The sequence below is a fragment of the Lepisma saccharinum genome, chromosome 6 (genome assembly GCF_977018435.1).
Source record: "Lepisma saccharinum chromosome 6, izLepSacc3.1, whole genome shotgun sequence".
Lineage (NCBI taxonomy): Eukaryota > Metazoa > Arthropoda > Insecta > Zygentoma > Lepismatidae > Lepisma > Lepisma saccharinum.
The window spans coordinates 19399886-19422714 of NC_139234.1; the positions used below are offsets into that span (position 1 = coordinate 19399886).

General features: G+C 36.3%; 1 protein-coding gene across 4 annotated transcripts in view; it reads right to left on the reverse strand.

The window, feature by feature from the left end:
- Positions 1-10121: 10121 nt before the first annotated feature.
- The window catches only part of yem (yemanuclein), a 108176-nt gene continuing 95468 nt past the window's right edge, over positions 10122-22829 (reverse strand). For all 4 annotated transcript variants that reach the window (XM_083123605.1, XM_083123607.1, XM_083123606.1 and 1 more), the window contains one exon: positions 10122-16059. In XM_083123605.1, coding sequence (XP_082979731.1) covers positions 16031-16059 — 29 coding nt within the window. In that variant the 3' untranslated portion in view covers positions 10122-16030. The remainder of the gene's footprint in view (positions 16060-22829) is intronic.

Here is a 22829-nt window from a genome sequence, read left to right on the forward strand (position 1 = left end):
ACAACTACGCCATCGGGGTGGCCCAGATAATAGTAGGCAAGTTGTTCGTTGACATGTTCATTCTTTTTTATTGCGTTGTATTAAGGGATGAAATTCTGTTGGTTCGAAGCAGATGAGCTCTTCTGCTATTACTTCCGCCGTTGGAGGGCATTATTATTTTAAATTTATTTTACAGTGGCCTCCTCCATTTTCCCTTATGCCACATTTGACTCGAGACGCCTTGCGACGGGGAGAGGCAGTTTGTCACAAAATAACGAAGATCCATTGAATTCGTCTCGCGTGGAGATGGCTTGCGACAAAACATTTCGCATGTGCGAATGACATTTCTTTTTAAAGATTAGATGGTTTCATACAGGGCCGACTCGATAAAATTTCCATCCGGGCAAGGTCGATTTCTGCCCAGTGCCAGTGCACCCTGGCTCTCCTGTTTTCCACCTCCAATAAAAACCTTTATCGCTACATAGCCTATCATAATTACTGTTTAACTAAGAAGAAAAAATAACCTTTATTACTGATAAAGAATACGTTTATTGTATGTATGAATTTATGGATATAGTATATGCAAATTTATAATGACCTCATTTTTGCAATATTCTGTGCTCACTTTGGAACTTTTGAGAATTTTTTTGGTGTTGCTGTCTGTCTCAAGTGTCACCTTGGCATAGCCCCACATCTGCCACGTTTTCTTCGCCTTTTAATTTGATACATGTAGGAAATGTTCTATGTAGGAATTCCAGTGAGAAATCCAGGCCTGACCAGAACACGAACCCTGGTCTCTGGTGAATCAGCCAGTCCTGGTTTCACTCTCACTGTTTTAGTAGTGTGCAGTGGCGGCGATTGGGTTCCATAACCTGGGGGGCAAGGTGCCAAAACGGGGGGCAAGAACAATTTACTTCCCTCGATACATAAGGCTTAGCATAGCGTGGGAGCAAAAGTTGCAAATAGTGGGAGGGTCTACTGCCCCCCCCCCCCTAACCGCCGGCACTGCTATTGTGGAATTGTCTCCATTAGTGCTACCACTGCAGGAACTGGTGTCTTTGAAAACACTGAATACCATGGACAGTGTCTAGTTTCTCCCAACGTAGAATTGCACCTCGCCGATGGCGCAGTGATAGCGTCGTCGCCTTGTAATCAAGGGGTCCTGGGTTCGATACCCGGTGGAGGCACAAGTGGTTCGGGTCCCACTTTAAACTGTAGGTCCAGTCCCGATTAGCCTTACTGTGCATAAAGTGGACTTAAAACACCAAATCAATCAATCAAACCAATGTAGAGTTCTAAATCACCGTACAATTTGGCACACATGGGATATATACTATGTAGAAATTCCAGAGAAAAATGAAAATTCGATCAGAACTCAAAACCGGGTCTCTGGCATACCGTGCATTTTTTTTTTATTTTTTTTTTTTTTTGCCAACTGAGCTACTGAGGCAAACTAAGGTACCTGAACCCAATATGGCCTACCTAAGGTTTGAAATTGTTCTAATGGTGTTCAAAGTCAGAAAGGTACAACTAAGTGCAAGATTCAAAAGAGGGAACCTTTCTGGACGTTTGCTGCAAATTAGAGCCAAATCCAAATAATGACATGGTTGTAAGAAAATTTTTATTAAAAAGTGATGTTTATATTTTGTTCCTTCACATCAAAGTAAGCAACAGAAATTATAAAGAAAGTACCACAATGTTGTTTTTATAGATAAATAAGCATATTGATACACTTACATTTTATTTGCATAATGACAAATGAGATTTGTACAAAGAAATAACATTGTTTACAAACCAATAAACAAGGGAGTGGCATGTCACAAATTGTTACCAGAAGACTAAGTATTACTAGACATCACAGTCTGAGCAAATGAAAGGTCCTTCATCGTCCTTAGTGAGATCCACACATAAGAGTAAAAATGTCACATTTGCACATGTCCTTCACGATATATTCCTATGTAGGCCTTATTGAGTCCACCCAGTGGCGGCTCGTGGTCTGACTTTACGAGTGTGCACTTCAGCATCGCGTCCAGAAGTGTTTTATAACCCTCTCAAATACTTGCTCTTTTTTTTTGCGTCCATAATGATGCTAAATGTATTGGTAACCCAAGTTATGAACACCTTTTACTGAAAATGATGCTATGGGAGACTATCTTTCACAAAAAATATTAATTTTTACAAATTTGAACTAGCCCGGCGAATTTTCCGTCGATCACGAAAAGAGCGATGCTATTGGACATACACAATTCAACATTCGATAACCTGACAAAATCACCATAAACATAGAAATGCAATATTCAATTATTATTGTCAATTTGCAAAATATTTAGTAAAAACTTTCCCCCTCGAATATGACTATTATTTTTCGTCATTACAACCGTAAATATATAACATGGTTATGATTTATATTGGAGGAATGTTGAAAGTAGGGGCAACCAAAATTCCATCTCGCCCGGGTGAAAATTTTATCTTCAGCCACTCCTGCAAACGAGGTAGCAGATCCAATAACCACATGCAGAAAATCAGTTGTAATCTTTCTAGCAGTTGTTTATTTCTGACGACCGACTGACCAAACCAACAAACTCAAGCGAAATCAAGAGAATAAATAAAAAAAATATTAAAGAAAATGACAGTACCCACTCAGTCCACACTGCCCTTCTTCGTACTTCAGAATTTGTCTTTCTCTTCCACCTTATCTGTCTTATTACTGCAGCCGCTGCGCGCTTTGTACGAGTAGCTAACTTCCTTCCAAATATTCAACAACGTTAAATATTATGTCTCTGCTTTCGCTATGTGCAGTTTTCCCTTTGCTCACTTTGCAATGAAACAGGTACGAGCTTTTGATAGTGTAACAATTTTGCCACACAATGGAAAGAGCTGACTTGTCCACGTCCCCCCGTCCTGAGCGGGTGGATAATTTGACTACAGCGACACAAGGACATTTTATTTTGGCCAAGCAAAGGCAATGCAAGACACTGTTTAAAGTACACGTTTCGCTTTCAGTTGTCCTCCCCTCCCTACTGTCTTCTTCCTTGCCTCTGTCATGCTCGGAACAGGGGGAGCGAAGATACCATAGAAATGTCCCCTTTCCAAAAAAAAAAAAATCCCTCGATTTACAGTGATGTGTGTGCTGCCTCTACTCCGCCACACGATCTCTAATGGAATGGGATTGCAACCAGTGGCGTGCCCAACGGGGGGTTGGTGGGGGTTATAACCCCCCCTTTGGCCCAGTATTCCTTAAAAAAGAAGACAAACAAATCCAGGAAAAGATGGAAAAATGAGGGCTGACTACTAAAAAATGTATACCTAACCCACTCCTTTCTAAAATCCTGGGCACGCCACTGATTGCAACACTGCTGTATCATGAACACAGCACTAGCAGTGCGAGTTCAGCCCATAATACCGCGATCTAAAAGATCCCTTCTTTTCTTCTTGCGTGCTGCAAACAGCGGCAAGCGAGTAAACGGCGACTTGTGTGCGAAACGAACGTATCTCAGCAGCAGACGATGGGTTGTGGGAACGTTTGATGTTTTGAAGGAGATTCCCCAGATAGCACGTAAGTTAAAAGTAAGTGTGCACTAGATTCGATTTTCTCTTGCAAGACTTGCCTGACGTTTCAAGTTGGATGCAAGTTAAATCTAAGTGTGCAAGAAACATGAGTTTGCAGTTTAAGTCCACATAATTTTGCAGCAAGTGATCACATGCCAATTTGCTTTTCCAATGGTCTGTCAGACTTGCAACAATGCTGCAATGCAATTCACCATTAGTATCCAGTCCAGATGGTGCATTTTGATTTGGTAATTGGCGCACCATTTTTATTAATAAATAGTGGCAGCGATTAGTAGGGGCAAGGGGGCAGTCTCCCATTTTTCAACTTTTTGTCCCACATTATGAGCTCTTAATGCCCTCCCAGTTTTCTCTCCATCCTGCACACTCTTACTAAAAAGGGTATTTGAAAGGTTCTGTAAATTTTGTAAATTATAAGTGACTTTTTAAGCTCACATTTGAAATGATATTTGGTTATATTTTGCCATTTTTAGCAAAATTAATCAGCTTCTACAAAAATGTATTTGATTGATTGATTGAGTTGGTGTTTTAAGTCCACTTTATGCACAGTAAGGCTAATCGAGACTGGGTATACAGTTTAAAGTGGGATCCAATCCACTATGAATAAGTTTAATAAAAAATAATTTAATTACAGATTTATTTGGGTGTGCATGTGTGAATGTGCAAATAGGCAGAAGCCGCTACTGAGTCCACCTTACAGTGTTATTTTTCCTTTGATATAAACAATACTTTAGAGTAAAGTGTAAACTAAGTACATTGTTGTACAGTACAAATTATGAGCTACCATATGTACTACAGATGTAACCACACATCACTTGGAAGATGCAGTAAGTAATAACTTCCATGTACAATATTAGATCACATAGAACACAATGACGAGATCCAGCTATTTTGCTTCTTTGTCCTCAAGTTATTGCACTATAGTTACAGCCAACAGGTTCAATCACGTCATTCAGACAGTTTAAATGACACACTAATGTCATCTGTTGAATTAACCATGTAACTACTTGAAAACAGCAAATAGGCCATATTGGGTTCAGGTACCTTACGATGCAATATTAACTGAATGAACAGCAAAGAGAATCGATTGAGTGTTTAATGTTACAGAAATTTACTTCAATTTAGTTACAAATACACCCAGAGCAAGTCTTACAAGAAAACACATGACAACTAAAAACATCTCAGTTGCAGGCACATCGCCTGATAATGTTCACATGAGCATGTGAACACTCGTCATGTGTGTCTTAAATTACATACATATTAAATGCACACACAAAAACATACGTAAATTAAATCGAATTATACACACATTCACATCTGATAACGTTTTTAGATAGTTGGTAACACTGACTCCTACAGTGTTCCACGGAGGGCGTTGAACACAATTGCTGTGCATGTTGCATAGAGCCGACAGCTAAGGGGTTGTTGGCCACTATACCCCGAAGATGTTCACTTCTCTGTGCGAACACTGCAAGCGACAATACTTCTTACATTCGGCACCAGAGTGCAGCATATACAAGGCATGTCTGGGGGGGGGACTCGAAAACGTCTGTGCTACATAGTTGCAAACTTTAGCGACAATTCGCTAAACCTGGCGAATTTTAAGGGAGAGAGGGACAATTTCCTCTAGGTCCTTCTTGTATTACTTCAAATATAGCTTGGTTTTGGTTTTGGGGGAAATTGTTGAAAATAAATTGAATTCTCACTTTTTCAATTGAATATGAAGTTACAAGGGAGAGGAGTAAATCTGCATTCAGTACAATAACATTATTGTGAACACTCGTATGCGAACTGCACGCGACGCCACTGCTCAGTTGGAAGGTATCTTCATGAACAGCCATTGTACAATTAGCATGAGCTCATTCAGAGTACAAGGTAATTCTAAACTGGAATGCATATCATTACCCAATGCATGCTGCTACTGTATTGCTCTCTCTCTCTCTCTCTCTCCTCTACATAAGGGTAATTCCATTGTGACAGGTGTGACATTCAGACAAATGTACATTCATTTTTTTATTTTTTTCTCTTAGCTCCTTCAAATATGTAACTATCAATTCATGTAATTTCATTTTTCTTAATGAAAGTTCTTTAATTTCAGAATATTTCTCCCCCATCTCAATTTTCAGCTACAGAAAATACATTTTTTGTAATTGTAATGGGTGTGACACTTCTGAGACTTGACTCAGTGTTTCAGAAAACTCTCTGAAATATATGGATTTACTGAAACAATTTTATTTTCACAAAGCAAACTTTACTCGACACTTAGATGCTTTTAGTTTCTAAAAATATTACTACATACTTTTTCATAAACATTTTTTGCCTGTGATGGGTGTGACAACAAGCACATTATTTACTTTGTAGGATTATGGAACAATGCAAAAGCTGTGAAAATTATCAAAAATAGATCCTTCAAACTAAGGTTTGTTTCAGAAATGAAGTATGATACTTCAGAGCTTAAGATATAGAAACAATCAATGAGACAATTAGAATGAAATTAGAATTAATTCAGTTTTCTTATGGAAATGAAACTAAATTATACACACAAAATCCTGCTTATACTATAAAAAGTAATAGGTTTGAAGCAATATATTATTTAAAAGTCATGAAACTAATGTTTGTATTAATACAAATTATACAATAAATTCTGCATAATTCTCTCCTTAATTTCATATATATTGATACTTTGACTAAAAATAAAATTAACCTTGTTTGTCCACTTTCACATGGAATGGTTCATAATCTATTCCATTTTTCTGAATACCATTTGGAAGAAAACATATACAATTGTGTAATGAGAAGAGATCGGATGTTAGGCACTAAAAAGTTCTAAATAGGTACGCAAAAGGCACAAAAATCTGGAAAATAGGCACTACCAAATAGGCAACCATAAAAAAAATCTTTAAATCATATTCTATCTAATTAGAACAACATACCTAAGTAGACATGTGAATTTACACTTCATATAACGGAACCGAATCAAAATAATAATAATAATAATAATACATACTTGACATTTTGATTACAGCATCACAGTCAGCACACAATACTCCTTGGCAGTCATTAAGAAATAGTCATTGATTTCACATAACAAGATGTTTCTTCAAATTTTCCACTTTCGTCTTCGATCGGAGGACACATTTTTCAGTACCGAAAATGATCTCTCCGCATATATTGGCATTATTGGAGCACTTTTTAAACAGTGCTACATTGTTTGGATCAATATCGGTTGAAACAGTTTTTTCATCTAAGAATTCTTCCTATGCCTTTTAACTGCTGAAAGTCCCGATTACAATAGAGAACAACCATTCTGTATCCTCTTAGCGAATATGTGTTCGTAACTAATTTCGGAATGCTGATTTCGGATTTGCCACTCATTTTTCTCCATCACGTACCATTTTCGAGATACGTGCGATGTCATATATCATATAATATGGGTAATTTATACCACTGAATTCCAGTGTCCTTGTAATCTGGCATCACTGCAAACACTTTGCATGCCAAATCATCATGTATACCTTCAGTAGTCTGTTAGGTGTTGGTGTGGGATGTTTACTGTAAAGCTGTTTGCTACAAATCATAATAAATAAACATGCAGTTTACAGCATTTGATTTGTGCAGCGACTCAGTTGACTGTGCTGTGATAAACTATGTTGACTGAAAGAACCCCTTAGCTGTGTATATCATCCTAGCAAATGCTGTTACATTTCTGACAAATGCATGCCAAAATTGCAATATAAAAACGTCAGATTGTGTAAAGATAGTGTACTTACTTTGGTTGTTGCTGGGATGTCACATGATGCATGTCAGAGTTGTGCTGTAACACTAAGAGAATGGTTGAATGGTATTCATTCAATGCCCTTTGACTATGCTATTGCTTGAACCAAGAGAGAATGTGACAGATTGTTATTTTTGCCGCACTGTAATCCGTGACTATTCCTCGAAGAATAAAAGCATATGCATACGCCAATGTGCCCTCAGCATTGAAGCTAGTACTACTACACAGTGAGCGATTCCAAATTCCTATACCCTGTCCTGGATTTATCTGGAGCAAGCGAACGAAAGCAAGTGTGTGCACGAGACACGAGACGGCTCCACCAACGAACACGTGAGAGGGAATGGGATTGCATGAAGGGAAGAAAGCGACTGCACTTACCAGCCATTAAGCGTGTACTGCTAACTCTGCCCACTCGAATTCCCTCCTTCTCTGCCTTGCTTCAGAGATAAGCCGGGAAAGGGTATAAAGTACCATCCAACACAGTGAAATTGAATATTTCTCGTGACCAGGAACGTTCAGCATCTCAAGTGGCACACAAGAGGAAGTCACAACAGGAACGTTCTTTCAAATATAAAAGAAAGTGTTAGAAAAAGATAGGTAGGTTAGTTTCTTGAGCACGATAAATTTAAAATATTTTATTTCATCTGGGAATTAATTGAATAACATCGCCAGATGTCAGCGCACCTGGCACTGCACTCAGACATGACCAGTACACTTCGTAATTTCAAAAAACATACTTTTGTACGATTATGGCATAATTAACCCCATAAGTCTTTTATTATGCATAGAACACAAACATTTATCGTTCTTTTATCAATTCGATAATTACCCATCGAGACCATCAACACACATTGAAAATTATTGCAAGCTACTCAATATCTGTCTTTTATCCATGTTTTTTCTTTCCTTTGTACAATATTTTTTTTTACACCTTACAAGCTTTCATTCCACACTGAACGATCATGCAGAGAATTATTTGTGTGTTTAAAGTTTAAAGAATATCCATATAGATATAGTTAATAACTAATACAATGTTCATGTCTCTATCATTTTCTGTAGAAAAGTTAAGTATGTTCCAAGTCTTGGTTGCTTGACTCTTGGAACACCCTGTATATCTTGACGTGATACACAAGTTTTGAGACTTTCCCTGAATTCCTCTCACTGGAATTATTAAAGAACACGTTATTTCATCGAGGATACAGAAAAAAAAAAAGTTACAATTTCTTCCCTAGTGTTATCAGTAGATCCCGGAAGTTTGGCAAAATGCCTCTTTTTATCTACTGCATATATTGATAAAATTTTTCCGGATATACGTTTCTTATGTTGTTTCAAATGTTTTGGAAGCCTTTTCATTTTGCCTATTTGGGACCCCACTGCCTATTTTTAATTATAATGCCTTTTTTTGCCTTTTTCAATGAAATTTGACATTTTTTTAAAAAAAAAATGTGTATATAAATTATTTTTCTCCCAAAAAACGTTGTTGGCATTTATTTTTCTTCCGTTTATTATGTGAATAATTTTCGCCTTATTTAAGTAATATTGAACTCACGCATGTTTCAACATTGCTGAAGGAGAAAAGTGAGAGAAAAAAGTATTTCATGCTGAGTCAGGATATTGCCTTTCGGTTAACATTTCTTGTGCATGATTGACTGCTGAAGTGGACAGGTTGATTTCCAACACAAAGAAAATATTTCTGAAATCTCCCTCTCGAACCCGAAAATTTCAGGAAGTTGCGATTGAGCTTAGTTTATCTCAGCAACCAGTCTTGACGAGATGGGGAACCTGGATATCAGCAGCTATATATTATGCTAACAACCTTCAAAAAATCAGTGAGGTGATCGATGCTCTTCCAGAAAATGAAGTGGCTTCAATTCGTGAGTGAAAAAACTCCTGTGCTATTCAAGTTTACTTTTGCACATTATGGTGCATTGCCAGAGACAATTACAATTATGGCATCCATGAAAATCTTCGAGGAATCTATGCAGCAGATGATGGAAGTGCCAGGAGAAAAGGGGTCAGCTGTTGCGGAAAAGTGCTAACGGGTAGTGAGTGCAAATGAGGACTTGAAACAATTGAAAACAATTTGTGATATTCTAAAAGGTGAAAATGCTGTTACCAAAATGAGTCCAGCTACATTAGCTTGTTATATGTATGCTCCAATAACTTCTGTCGAAGTAGAAAGATCATTTTCTATTATGAAAAACATTCTCTCTGACAGACGACTAGCAATGAATGTTGAGAACTTAAAAAGCACCTTGTAGTTATGTGCAATCAAGACGGAGAAAATTGAAATGCTCTTCCCAATTTAGATTTTAACATTTTGCCAGAAATTATAGATAAAAGTAAGCGACTTCTAAATGTGCCTTTTTTCGGTTTATTTTGCCTTCTATTTTTATTTTTAGTGCCTATTTACCACATTATAAATGCCTTTTTGCCTGGCTATTTTAACGAAAATAAATGCCTGAACTTCCGGGCTCTAGTTATCAGTAAGAATCCGTTCACATTTTCTTGTACAGCCTGTGACACCTGGAGGGGAATTTTTACATGGAGTGAAATTATAATGCATTCAGAATATATTGGTTACTGTATATTTGAATTGTTTTGGTGCAATGCAAAGTTAATTCTCAAAATCAGGTAAATAGGCATTATACACAAAAATAGGCAGAAATAGGCATATCCCTAATACCCTAGCTTGATCTTACATCAAGTAATTTTTATGACATCTGTAACAATAAAGAATAAGCATTTTGCTTAATATCTGGTCTCTAGTAATGAGGCAAGGGGAGAAGTAAAACACAGCTTGTTAATAAAAACTTTACTTATTTTTAAGAAATTTTATACAGTACATTTTTACATAGTAATTTATAACACAAAGCTCACTCTCAGCATACAAAATTCATTTCTCATGCATGCACCATATTCACAGAGGCAAAGTCCAAGTGTACTTTTTCCTTTCACATGTTTATCACTATATTCTATATACATTCTAATGAAGATATATATATCTCTCGTAAATATGATCTTTTCTAGGTTCTGCACTTTGTACAATTTTATACTCTGTTCTTTTAAGTTTTCCTTACATTATTTGCACTGCCTTGATGAAATAACCTGGTGTTACAATATTCTTAATGCTTTCACCACCATCTTTTCAATACCATATATGCTTCAAATTGGCACAAAGGTAGTCCTAAAGAAACAAGCAAACGGGGCTCTATTCAGGCACCATGACATCTCTTTATGAGCTAAAGCATAACTTTCCAACTACACATTACATGAGTTCATTCTACAAATAAATAAATACAGAACATACAAAAAATTATCTCTCTGTTCCACATTTAAAAAAATACTTGCTTTGTAACCAAAGAAAACCCTTTGAGGGAGGATCACAATTACACAAAGATCTTAGCAACTCATTTCTACTATAATAACCTCTTCATTATGTCTACAGCTTCAATATCACATTTCTAAGCTGTCTCCTGTGTCTTTCTTTTAATGGAATATTTCAGGTCAGAGGGCTAATTAAATATGGGGAAACAAAAATGAAAACAAACTTCTACACTTGCAGAAAAGATGGCACATCAGAACAATGCTGATTATCACGACTAAGGTCTACTGTTATCCAACCATATGGTTAATAACACCGAAGCATCCAGGCTAAAATTTTTCTAGCTCAGATTTTTCATAATTCACCATTTTTTTCAGCCACATATATATATATCTAGATTTTTAACATGCAAAGCATTTAACTGCTGCAATATTTTGCTTCCTAGCACAGTAAGAGCAAACCTCACAAAAATCCTACCTACACTAGATCAACTTTGAATTTTTTTTTTTTCAAGTAAAAAATATCATTCTCTTCATTTACACAACTCTACAAAGAATTAAGCTAAGAATACAACCATGCAAGCAATAATAAATAATTTTTCTCTATTTATTTCCTCCATGCATTATTTTAACTTTCCTTCAAGTATGTATACTTGTGCTCAAGCATATCATCACATGAAAACATCAAATTAATGCAAGTTAATTTTTTAAGTTGATTCGTAACATGATTTCAATGTCTTGTTCCACTGTTAACTAATTTTATAGCATATGAAAAATGAGAAAACACTGCGTGAAAAATGGGTAACCAGCATGCAAATCTTTCTCTGCTACAGACTACATGAATGTAAATTTTGCAAATTTCATTGAACACTGGATTAATCATTAAGTACCAAGGACAACTCTTCAAAATAAACATTTCTAAGAATAATAACGATTCAGCCACTCAAAACCTACAGAATGGAAGACATTTTGGCTTAAGAGGATCTTTTATTACAGTGATATGTTGCAAGTTGTAAATTGGGAAAACAATCAAGAGGGTAGGAATCACTCTTCTGAACTGCCAAACGTATTTTGCTGAGCAATAATTTTCAAGCAAAAAATATGAAACATACTATATGTGGAAGAGAATACGATATAAAAAATTACATATGCATTACAAGTGAAGTCTTAATAATGGTAACTTCTAATACAACTTCCTTTCCATATAAGAATAGCATATTACTAACATAGGTAACTAGAGTAATAGAGTAATTACATAATTATTTCGGCTGGGTGATAATGACATCAATATACCAAAAATCTGCTCAAATTTAATAACAGATATATATCTACTTCCAAAATTTGGGTACTGTACGAGGTATGTCAAATGATTCACACATTTTCAGGCACCAGGTTATCTTTTGAAAAAGTCCATTTTTTATTCATTTTAATCAAAATTTGAAAATGTTAATACAGAGACTTAAGTGTCAAACAGTTCCAATTAAATATATAGAGGGTGACAAGAAAAACGGTATGGACACAAAAACACTTTTTGAACTTTTCTTCATTGGTGTTATCTGCCAAGTGTTGCCTAAAGTAATATGAATGTGGCCGTTGTATTTTTTACAGGGTGTCCCAAAAGAAGTACAGCCTAGGCAAAAATGCAATGCCCCACCCACCCCCAAACTTTCATACATTAATAATGCTGCTGGTATGAGGACACATCTGGAAGCACAGTTTCCAGATTGATGAATTATTTTAAAAACTGAGTCTAAAAAAAAAGGCTCTAGTTTATGAACACAAGATTGTCACTTTCTTACTTCAAGCCCACAATCTCACACATATATCTTTGAATGTGTGCAGAATGACAACTCACCTGCCTGAATCTCTGCAACCAAACATATGAAATATACATCAAACATATAATTTTAAGTGCTTCAAGTGACTTTGGGAACACCCTGTAAATTTTCAAGGTGGCTACACGAACCAATTTTGTTGAGAATATTTACTGCAAAAATATATTTTAAGTTTCATCTTTGTTGCATTTCCAATTATTGAAACAGAATTTCATCCTACTCTTTATACTGTGTTTAGAATTCAAAGTAACTCTACTAGTATATATAGTTTGCAAGACAACCTATGGTGTAATGACATACTGACCACACAGGTCATTTCGAGTGCATACATTTGATTCTAAAACCTTCCACACAATGCAATAGAGCTCGAAGAGTACACTGAACAATCCATCGAAAGAATTGATATCAGAATACACATTATCTTCCTTCTTATATTTGAGGTAAACATGTAAATAATTTATGGCCATGTAAAACACTGTGCCAATGGAGGAAAACATTGGACCTTGGACCTGCAAGGTTGCTAGGTCAAGAGTGAACATGTATGTGTTTACATGCAAACTTTATTTTCACTCTTGACCTGGCAACATTGTAGGTCCAACACATACTATCGTTTCCACAGTCATTTACTTATGTCTAAAGATGCAGAGAAAATTCAAAATTTTCTAGCGTCTGGTGAATGTTTCCCATTTCCTTCACATTATATATCCATTGTCAATTTAATCTCAGATCATGTACGAATGTTCTTTTAGTCCTTTCAAGTTTTCAACCTTGTTCAACATACTTGAATAGAAGTCCACTGTAACCGATTTTGGATCACATTTTTATACCTTTTAACCAATTTTATCCATGTCTTAACTTTTTATCATGCCTTGTTCAATACCTTTGTAGTTGGGGAAGGATTTAGATGAAATCAAAAATTTGGATAAGCAAAATAAGCTATGTCTTGAGAATATGGTCTTGTTACCTTAACGATGTTACTTGACAACAAGTGGCATACAATTCTGTTGTCTCTTTGATGTTCTGTTTCAATGTCTATTGAACTGTGCAAGGGAGGCTTTAGGATCAAATTAGTCATATGATGTCACTTCTCTAATGTCCTAGACAATATTAATAGGTAATCTCACGGAGACCAAGATATATTAGACTTGTTACTGGGGGAGGGGGCAGTGGTTCAAGAATAAGTGCTTTTGTAGATAATTATTTCCATGGATACTGAAGACACTAAATAAACAACGTACATGCATTAAAATGTTTACAAATGCTGCGGCAGCTACTTAGAATGAATTCTCACTGCAGCTAATTGTACACATCCATGAACAAATTTAATGCAGAAATGACATTTAATTTTCCGGTGTCAGTAATTCATGAAATTCTAGATCTGAAAATAACCTGTTGAAACAAAACTGTAAACCCTATAATACAAAGCAGTAGCTGATAATATGAAGTAGGTTTCAGGCATATCTTGCTAATACAACTCATTGCTCAAGCATACCCAAAAGCAGAATTTGATTGAACATTTCACTCCTCCAGCACTAAATGCCTATTTCTAGTTTTTATTCAGAACATAAACCATTTAAAGAACAGCAACTCTCTCAGATAAACACACACGAGAACAATTTCCTTGCCCGATGGACACTAGAAATTAATTTCTTCTAAATTTAATGACAAAAAAATCATGGTAACACATATATAATAACTAATGCTGAAATCTACAAAGTTACTTGAAGCTGAGAAAAAAATTCAAGTAAAAATGTACAACACAGTGCTTAATTTGTATTTTACCATACTCACTGGAAAAAACAACTATGTTGTGTTTTGAATCATGTTAGCTTAGCCTCAATATGCATCTAAATAAAAAAAAAATTCAAAATTAATTAAAAAGAAACAATGTTTCTTTTTTTTTAAATTCTAACATGAATATTCAAATAGCTGCTCTTTAAAAATATTTATAAATTAGCATACTTCATGTGATCTTCTTTCACTCTACTTCACCATAATCACAAAATGTGAAATTATTCTTTCTGGTTAATATTTACATTCAATTATTTGAAAGAAGCCCTCATTTAACTGCACATGAGAATTATACAGAATGTTCAGTTAGTGAGTATCACATGTTAAAGTGTTATGAGTACGCAGGAAGAGAATTATATGGAAGAGGAGTGAAATCTATGAAATAGTGATAAAAAGACACAAAAACACATCTATGCATTCCGAAAGTAATTTAAAAGTAAGCAGGAGATATGCTTTCATAGAAAATACAACAAAGAAACTCAAAACAGTCACGTGATACTGATAACAGAATATGATTCCAATTTAATGACACCCATTCCTTGAACATCCTGTATATGCATGAAAAAAGTACAATTCTGTGCATCATTATCCCACACATGTATTTTACCACACTGCACTGTAAAAGAAATGCAACCAGGAATAATAAAAATATAACAATTTCTACTTTGGCACATACATATCTAGAAATATATCTTTCCCTCATATTCCACATTATATTTCATTCAGATTTTCTTGCACTACAAGCTGGAATTTATTATTTATGTTTTCAAATATTTATAACCAAAATTCTGTTTAGCTTCAGAACATACTTTTAAACAACTTAAACGTCCAAGTTATATCATTATCAAGCATACAACTTCAAAAATGCCTTGCTCTCTTGATCCTTACACACCAGCCTATCTACAACTAATTCTCTATATGTGCATATGATCCTTGCAGAACACAAAAACGCCATATCTTAAATCCTTCAACAATTTGTGCCTTCATAACTCATAAATGTTGCTACCAGAGTAAGTACTACCCTCACACACACCTAAGGATACTAAATCAACATTGTGCACACTATGTGCAAATTCTTTTAAAAAAAAAATCTAAAATAGGAACAACTTTACATAATAAATTATGTTAAGTTACTTCTGACCAAATCATTCTTAGGACATTAAAAACATGAGAGTAAGAACATGAAAAAGTTCATGAACATTCATACACAAATATTCCACATGCATACGTAAAACAGTCAGCATACATGAGGTAGCAATTTAAACTGCCACGCAATACAGGTATTTCATCCAATGCAAACCGTCTGAACACATATCTATGGAAATATATCAATAAACAAATAATATCGTCGTGCAGAAACTGCAATATCATTGGTATGCAATGAATATTCTTTTTCTTTTTTCTTTCTTTTTGCAAGATAATGTGTACGAAAGAAATGTGTCGAGCACAAAATATTTCGAAATAAATCTTTAGTACAAAAAACAACACGAAATTCAAAATACACTATTTACAAATTTTTTCACACTTTTGTGGTAAAGTAATAATCACATGTACAACAATGTAACTGTTCAAAGACAGTCAAGTCCTCCTTTGTACAATAAATCACATTCGTAGTGCACTGAACACACATTCCTATGATTATTGCATCTTCGGTTACCTCAGTCTTCACACACATGGTCTATTACCCATGGCAAAAACATCCACTATATCGAGTGTGTCTTCTATTTAGGATATCACTTCCCCATAAATAGTCAACCACTTAATACTGGTGGGAATGTCGATCGGAACCTTAAAAAAAGAAATATATTAATTAGAGTGATATTAAAAAACTACTTGAAAGCTCAAATATTGATTATATAATAATTTTGCACAGTACTCCATATTAATGGTAGTTTAAGGGTAGTTTTGAAAATTTGTAATTCTAATCATGAATCCTCATAAGAAGTAGGGAGGGCTGACTTTGAATCAATACAGACACAAATACCAATATTTGAGAAGTGAAACAATGTAAACTTTACATGGCAGAGCCTCATGCGAGGCTAAACTCGTAAACCGAGCATTTTCAAAAGCGCTTTTCTGTGAAGTCCAAATAAAAAAAATCGTAGGCAGAAAACTAAACTAATTGTCGTAGAGAGATGAATTTGGTTTTGTTTTTCTCTCTTTAAGACAGGACTTTTAACGGAGGTAAAATTTATACATTGTGCCTTCCAATAAAAAGAAGATGACGAGGAAAATTGGATTTTTTTTAAAAAAAATTGACCCCTTCCCCTGGCCCAATAGACCGAAATGAATAAAAAAATGTAGTATGTAGCAGTGGTACATTTATGCAAAGTTTGTCTGAAAACAAACTGATAGTTCTTGGCTAAAAAATAACAACAATGTATAAGAGCAACAGTGTTGCCAGCTTCAGTTAATTAAATATGGTGGAAATTTGTTAATATGTCAAATATATAAATTAATTTGTTTAATATGGAATAAAGAAGAAATCTCTCAACAGTGGAAAGAATCCATAATTGTTCCTGTGTTTAAAAAAGGTGATAAAATGAACTGCAATAATTACCGTGGAATTTCTCTACTCTCAAGAACATATAAAATATTATCTATTCTTTAAACAAGACTAATCCCATATGCTAATGAAATTATAGGTGATTACCAATGTGGTTTTAAACAGATCAATTTTTTCACATCAGACAGACACTTGAAAAAAGTGGGAATATAATCAAAATGTCCATCAGCTATTCATTGATTTCAAAAAAGCATATGATTCGGTCAAAGAGAAATTATATATAATATATTAGTAGAGTTTGGAATACCTAAGAAGCTTATTAGTATGATAAAAGTATGCACCAGTGAAACAGAAAGTAAAATTCTTGTGGGTATTAATTTGTCTCACAAATTTACAATTCATGATGGGTTAAAACAAGGAGATACATTATCTCCATTGCTCTTTAATTTTGCCTTAGAATATGCTGTTAGGAAGGTAAAAGAAACTAAAGAAGGACTAAAATTAAATTGTGTGACTCAGTTGTTAGCATATGCAGATGATGTAGACTTATTAGGGGATGATATAAATACAATTAAGAATAATGCTAAAATATTTTTCAAAGCAACTAAAGAGATATGTTTGGAAGTTAGCAAAGAGAAAACTAAATATATGCTTACAGGTCGAAACCAAGTGTTAGGTAATAATCAAAATCTAATTATTGATAACAACTCGTTTGAACCAGTTTCCTAATTCAAATACTTAGGAGTAATATTAACAAATGAAAATTATATTAAAGAGGAAATAAAAAGTAGGCTTAATTCAGGAAATGCATGTTACTTCTCTCTTCATAAACTTTTGTCTTCTCGTTTAATATCTAAGAAACTAAAAGTTAAAATATACAAAACGGTAATTTTGCCTGTAGTATTATATGGGTGTGAAACTTGGTCCCTTACATTGAAAGAGGAACATAAATTGAGAGTATTTGAAAATAAGATCCTTAGGAAAATATTTGGACCTAAAAGGGATGAGGAGACAGGTAAGTGGAGAAGGTTACGTAATTTAGAACTACATAATTTGTATTCATGTCCAGATATTACTAGAATAATTAAATCAAGACGACTTAGGTGGACAGGCCATGTGGCACGAATGGGAGAAGAAAGAAGAGTTTACAGGATTCTTGTTGGGAAACCTGATGGTAAGAGACCTGTAGGAAGGCCAAGACGAAGATGGAAGGATAACGTTGAGATGGACCTAAAGGAAATCGGTAGGGATGGAAAAGAGTATATAGATCTTGCTCAAGATAGGGATAGATGGAAGGTCTGTATTGCTGCAACCATGAACCTTCATGTTCAAGAAGGCTAGAGAGTTAGTTACTGTTGCCCGCTTACAGAACAACATGTGGAATTTTGCTTATAGCATCAGCTCTATGGATGCTGGATGTACCAAATTTGGAGGGAAGTATGACAAAAGTCCACTCTTTCAGGATATACAATGCCCATGCCACAAAAATTACGTCGTTTGGAAATTTTGCGTAATTTCCAAAAAATCGAACTTTGGGCCTTTGCTCCTGCATTGCCCCCTGGGCCCATAATTGTAACATGTTGCTTAAAGTGTTGCTCTTTACTCATTATTACATGTAAAATTTCAATCTTGCAAGGACTTTTTGAAACTGTGCTTGTTAATAATAGTAACAATGGGTATATTGTTTTGTAATTAGAGTATGTCATACCTTCATAGATATATATACACCGTGTATCAAAAAGAATGATCGGATTTAAAAGTTCTATATTTAGGAAACCAATGGACATAGAACTTTGCAGTAAGTTGTAAAATACATGTTGGAATATGAAGTTTCACTTACAATACGTTTTACGTTGTTGCAGGTAGGTACGTTCCGAAAGTCTTAATGAAACGAATTTAACAAGAGTAACTTGGCTCGTGAACCTGGTGAAACGAGTTATTTTACAGACTTATGGAACGCTCTAGATGAAAGCGCAGGCGCAGCGTCCTCGTGGCGTCGAGCGGAAGGCATGTCCTTATGGCAGAAATAAACTCTACTGCTGACACTGTTACTCATCTTAATCACATTGTAAGAACAGTTGAGGCACACTCGTCTTACGCATGTTGCTTCATATGCAGTTTAAAACCATCATGCACGCGAGTTGCCTGCATGCAGCAGATGATTCTCACCGAACAAACCAGTCTTCTGGCCCGTGCGTTTGATGAATCTCGTTCTTGCACGAGAAGCACGGAAAGCGACTTTTGGGACAGCATAACGAAATTCACGAGAGCACTTATGGGACGGCCATTTACCATAACTCGTTTAACGCATTCAACTCGTGCGAGTTTCGGAACGGGCACCTGGTGCTGCTCACTTTTTAGTCCTCTTCAAGATGGCATCCCAACAACCGAAAGCTTTCTGCATTCTCCACTTCAACAAATGTGGTCTGTTACAGTTGTGCAGCGTGAGTTTCGTCTTAAATACGGTGCTACACCACCTACTGCTCACAGTATTCGACATTGCACGCAGAATGCTGCCGGTTGCTGGGTTGCCATCCTGACGCGGACTAAAGAGTGAGCTGCACCAGTGGCACCTGCCTGCAACAAAGTAAACCTTATTGCAAGCAAAACTTTATATTCCAGCATGTATTCTACAACTTACTGCAAGGTTCTATGTCCACTGGTTTCCTAAATATAGCATTTTTAAATCGGATGATTCTTTTTGATACACCCTGTATATATATATATATACTAATGAACAAAAAAGACAGAACTGAAATATTATGTTTGACTATGTGAGGGTCCGGCCTAGTTCAAGTTTCACAAAAATGTAAGTTATTTTTAAATATTTGTCTTCTTCTCGTACTTTATATATGATTTATTTAACATAGACTTATAACGTAACCTGTTCTGAACAAAACAAGCTAAAATTTGTAACTCTAGCACTCGCAATTACCGAGATATAAATTTTTATTCAAAACCTTGCAGAATTTTAAATTTACCACCATAAACAAGCATGGCTTTTTACTTTAGAATTTATATAAAAGTATCAGCAGCAAGTGTGCAATTCTTGCCACAATAATGGAGCACATACAAGGTAATATGCAGCTTTGTTTTTAACCCTCACATCTCAGAGTTGCCTACGTGGAGGCATGACGAAGTTCAAACTTCATTAAAAAAACAAAAATTCCTTTCACTTTAAACTACTACTTCTTCTACTTGATAAATTAAAATTGGGTTGTTTAGACCACAGGCTTGTAGACTAACTTGTACTAATATTTGTACTATACCATTCGTAATTACGATATTGGGTTGGCAACTAAGTTCCTGCCGTTTTTTTTTAATTGGAAAAATCTCTATGACATTAAATACGTTTGGCACGAAGGTGTACATCATGCGAAAGAGAATATATTGTTCTACCTAAATTTATGTTTCTTTGTTACCAAGACACATTTTCTTGTTATTTACAGATCATTAAAATGGAATGTCAAGTTGAGAAGTATGAGCATTTTCGACACCACCTCCTTTTTGCCTTTAATCAAGGTTCTAAGGCCGCAGAAGCTGCTCGCAACATTTGTGCTGTGTATGGAGTGGGTGCTATAGCTGAAAGAACCGCCCGTGATTGGTACGCGAAGTTCAAAAAAGGAAATTTTGACCTCAAAGACCCATCTCGTTCTGGCCGTCCAGTTGAGTTCGATGAAGAGCGATTGAACCACCTGTTGCATGAAAATCCAAACAACAAAAAACAACAAGGGAACTGGCAGAGACAATGGGTTGCTCCCACACTACCGTAGAGAAGCATCTTCACTCGATGGGAAAGGTGCAGAAGTGTGGAGCATGGGTGCCTCACACTTTAAGTGTCACCAACAAAAATCAACGAGCCACAATCTCCGCTGGTTTGCTTGCTCGGCACCGTGCAACCCACGGACACAAGGAACGATTTCTTCACCGAATCGTTACTGGCGATGAAAAATGGTGCCTTTACATGAATTTGAAGCGGCGTAAGGAATGGCTGAGCCCGGGAAACAAGCGACCCCACGCGCGAAACCGGAACTTCATCCGCGTAAAACGATGTTCTGCGTATGGTGGGACTGGGAAGGGATTCTCCATTTCGAATTGCTTGAAAGGAACCAAACGATCAACGCGGAACTCTATGTGCAACAAATGGAACGACTCAACACGGCTATTCAAGAGAAAAGACCGAATCGGCAGCATGGTGTTCTTTTGCTGCACGACAACGCCCGCCCTCATATCGCCAATATGACCAAGGACGCCATTCAAGCTCATGGTTGGGAAGTGCTGCCACACCCACCATACTCTCCCGAATTGGCACCAACGGATTTTCACCTCTTTCGATCTCTTTCAAATGCTATGCGGGGAGTTTCGTTCAATACTGATGCAGAATTGAGAGCTTGGTTGGATGACTTTTTCGAGTCTAAACCACGTGATTTCTACCGACGAGGTATTGAAAACCTTGTTGAACGTTGGCAAAACGTTGTAAACAAGACAGGAGAATACATTATTGATTAACTACTTGTATCTGTTTATTGAAAACTAACCTTTCAACACCTTCCTTAAAAAACGGCGGGAACTTAGTTGCCAACCCAATATATACATTTTTATTCAAAACCTTGCGCAATTTTAAAATTCCTAAGCCTATACACGGAAAAACAGTGTTGGTGTTTAACGGTTAAGATTCAAATATGGAAAGGGATAAAAAAAAAATGGTTCAGCCCATAGCATTGAAACACTGATCCTCTGGAGGGGTCTATTATCAACTTCATAATCAAAATAATAAATAACCCATGGCACGACAGCCTGTGAGGGACAGGGCCTACCCATCAACTGCAGGTCTCACTCCCACCTGACGGTGGGAGATCATCCAACCAATTACAAGGTGACGTGTGGTCAGCACAACAAAACCCCCAGACGTTGATGTAGGTTTCCATGACCCGTTTGTGCTACTCATTCGTAGCTCCCCAATTTCCTCACGATGGTGGGTTGCCACCAGTCCCAAACACAGGCAGAAATCTCCAAAGAAAAGTTGTTACGTTTACCCTGGGAGACTCAAACGTGTATGTGTCCCGTAACCGGAGAACAAAGCATGATACCTTGGCCTGCACAGGCATGGACTATTATCGACTTCGTAATTTTAAAAATGACTCAACCTTTCTTACCAGTGTTAGTGGCAGTCCAATCATAGAGTATTTAATACTACTATTTTGGAAGTACAAATACGAGGCGTATTCGGAAAGTAAGTACCGAAAGGATGTAAAAAATAAAGTAAAATAGTTTCGTACCCTTTTTTTTACTTGCATTGCATTCTACAAACCCTAAACTACTTTTCTACGTAGTTTCCACCATTGTTCAAGCATTTGTCGTAGCGTGGCACTAGTTTTTGTATCCCATCATCATAGAATGTTCCTGCCTGTGACAAAAGACATCCATGCACTGCTGCTTCGACGTCGTCATCCTCGGCAAAATGCTGAACAGCAAGAAACTTCTTCTTCAGATGAAAAAAGAGATGGTAGTCACTTGGTGCCAAGTCAGGGCTGCTGGCGGATGAACAAATTGTTCCCAGCCGAATGACGTGATGACATTTTGAGTTTGTCGAGCCGTATGCGGACGAGCATTGTCGTGAAGCAACACAATGCCTTCGCTAAGCATTCCACATCTTTTGTTTTGAATTGCACGATGCAGCCGGATTAATGTGTCACAGCAGGCATCTTTGTTGGTGGTCTGTCCTCTAGGCAAGAATTCAACCATTCTTGCATTGAGAAAACAAATCACAAACCAGATTTCACAGTCGGCGGGCCGATTGATTTTCTTGAACATTACTACGAAGAAAAAGCTTGATCTGTTCCCATGCGTGCCTGTGGCTAGCTAATGAATGGAGGACGTCAGCGAGAACTCACACGGTCGCAACTGCATCGCTACAGTGCCAATATTTGCAAACGATGCTTACTTTACGAATACGCCTCGTATTATCAATCCAAAAAAAAAGGATAGTAATTACATTGTGCATGAGTTCGACTGTTCAATTTAAAGTGAACATGCAAAGAGTGAAGCAATC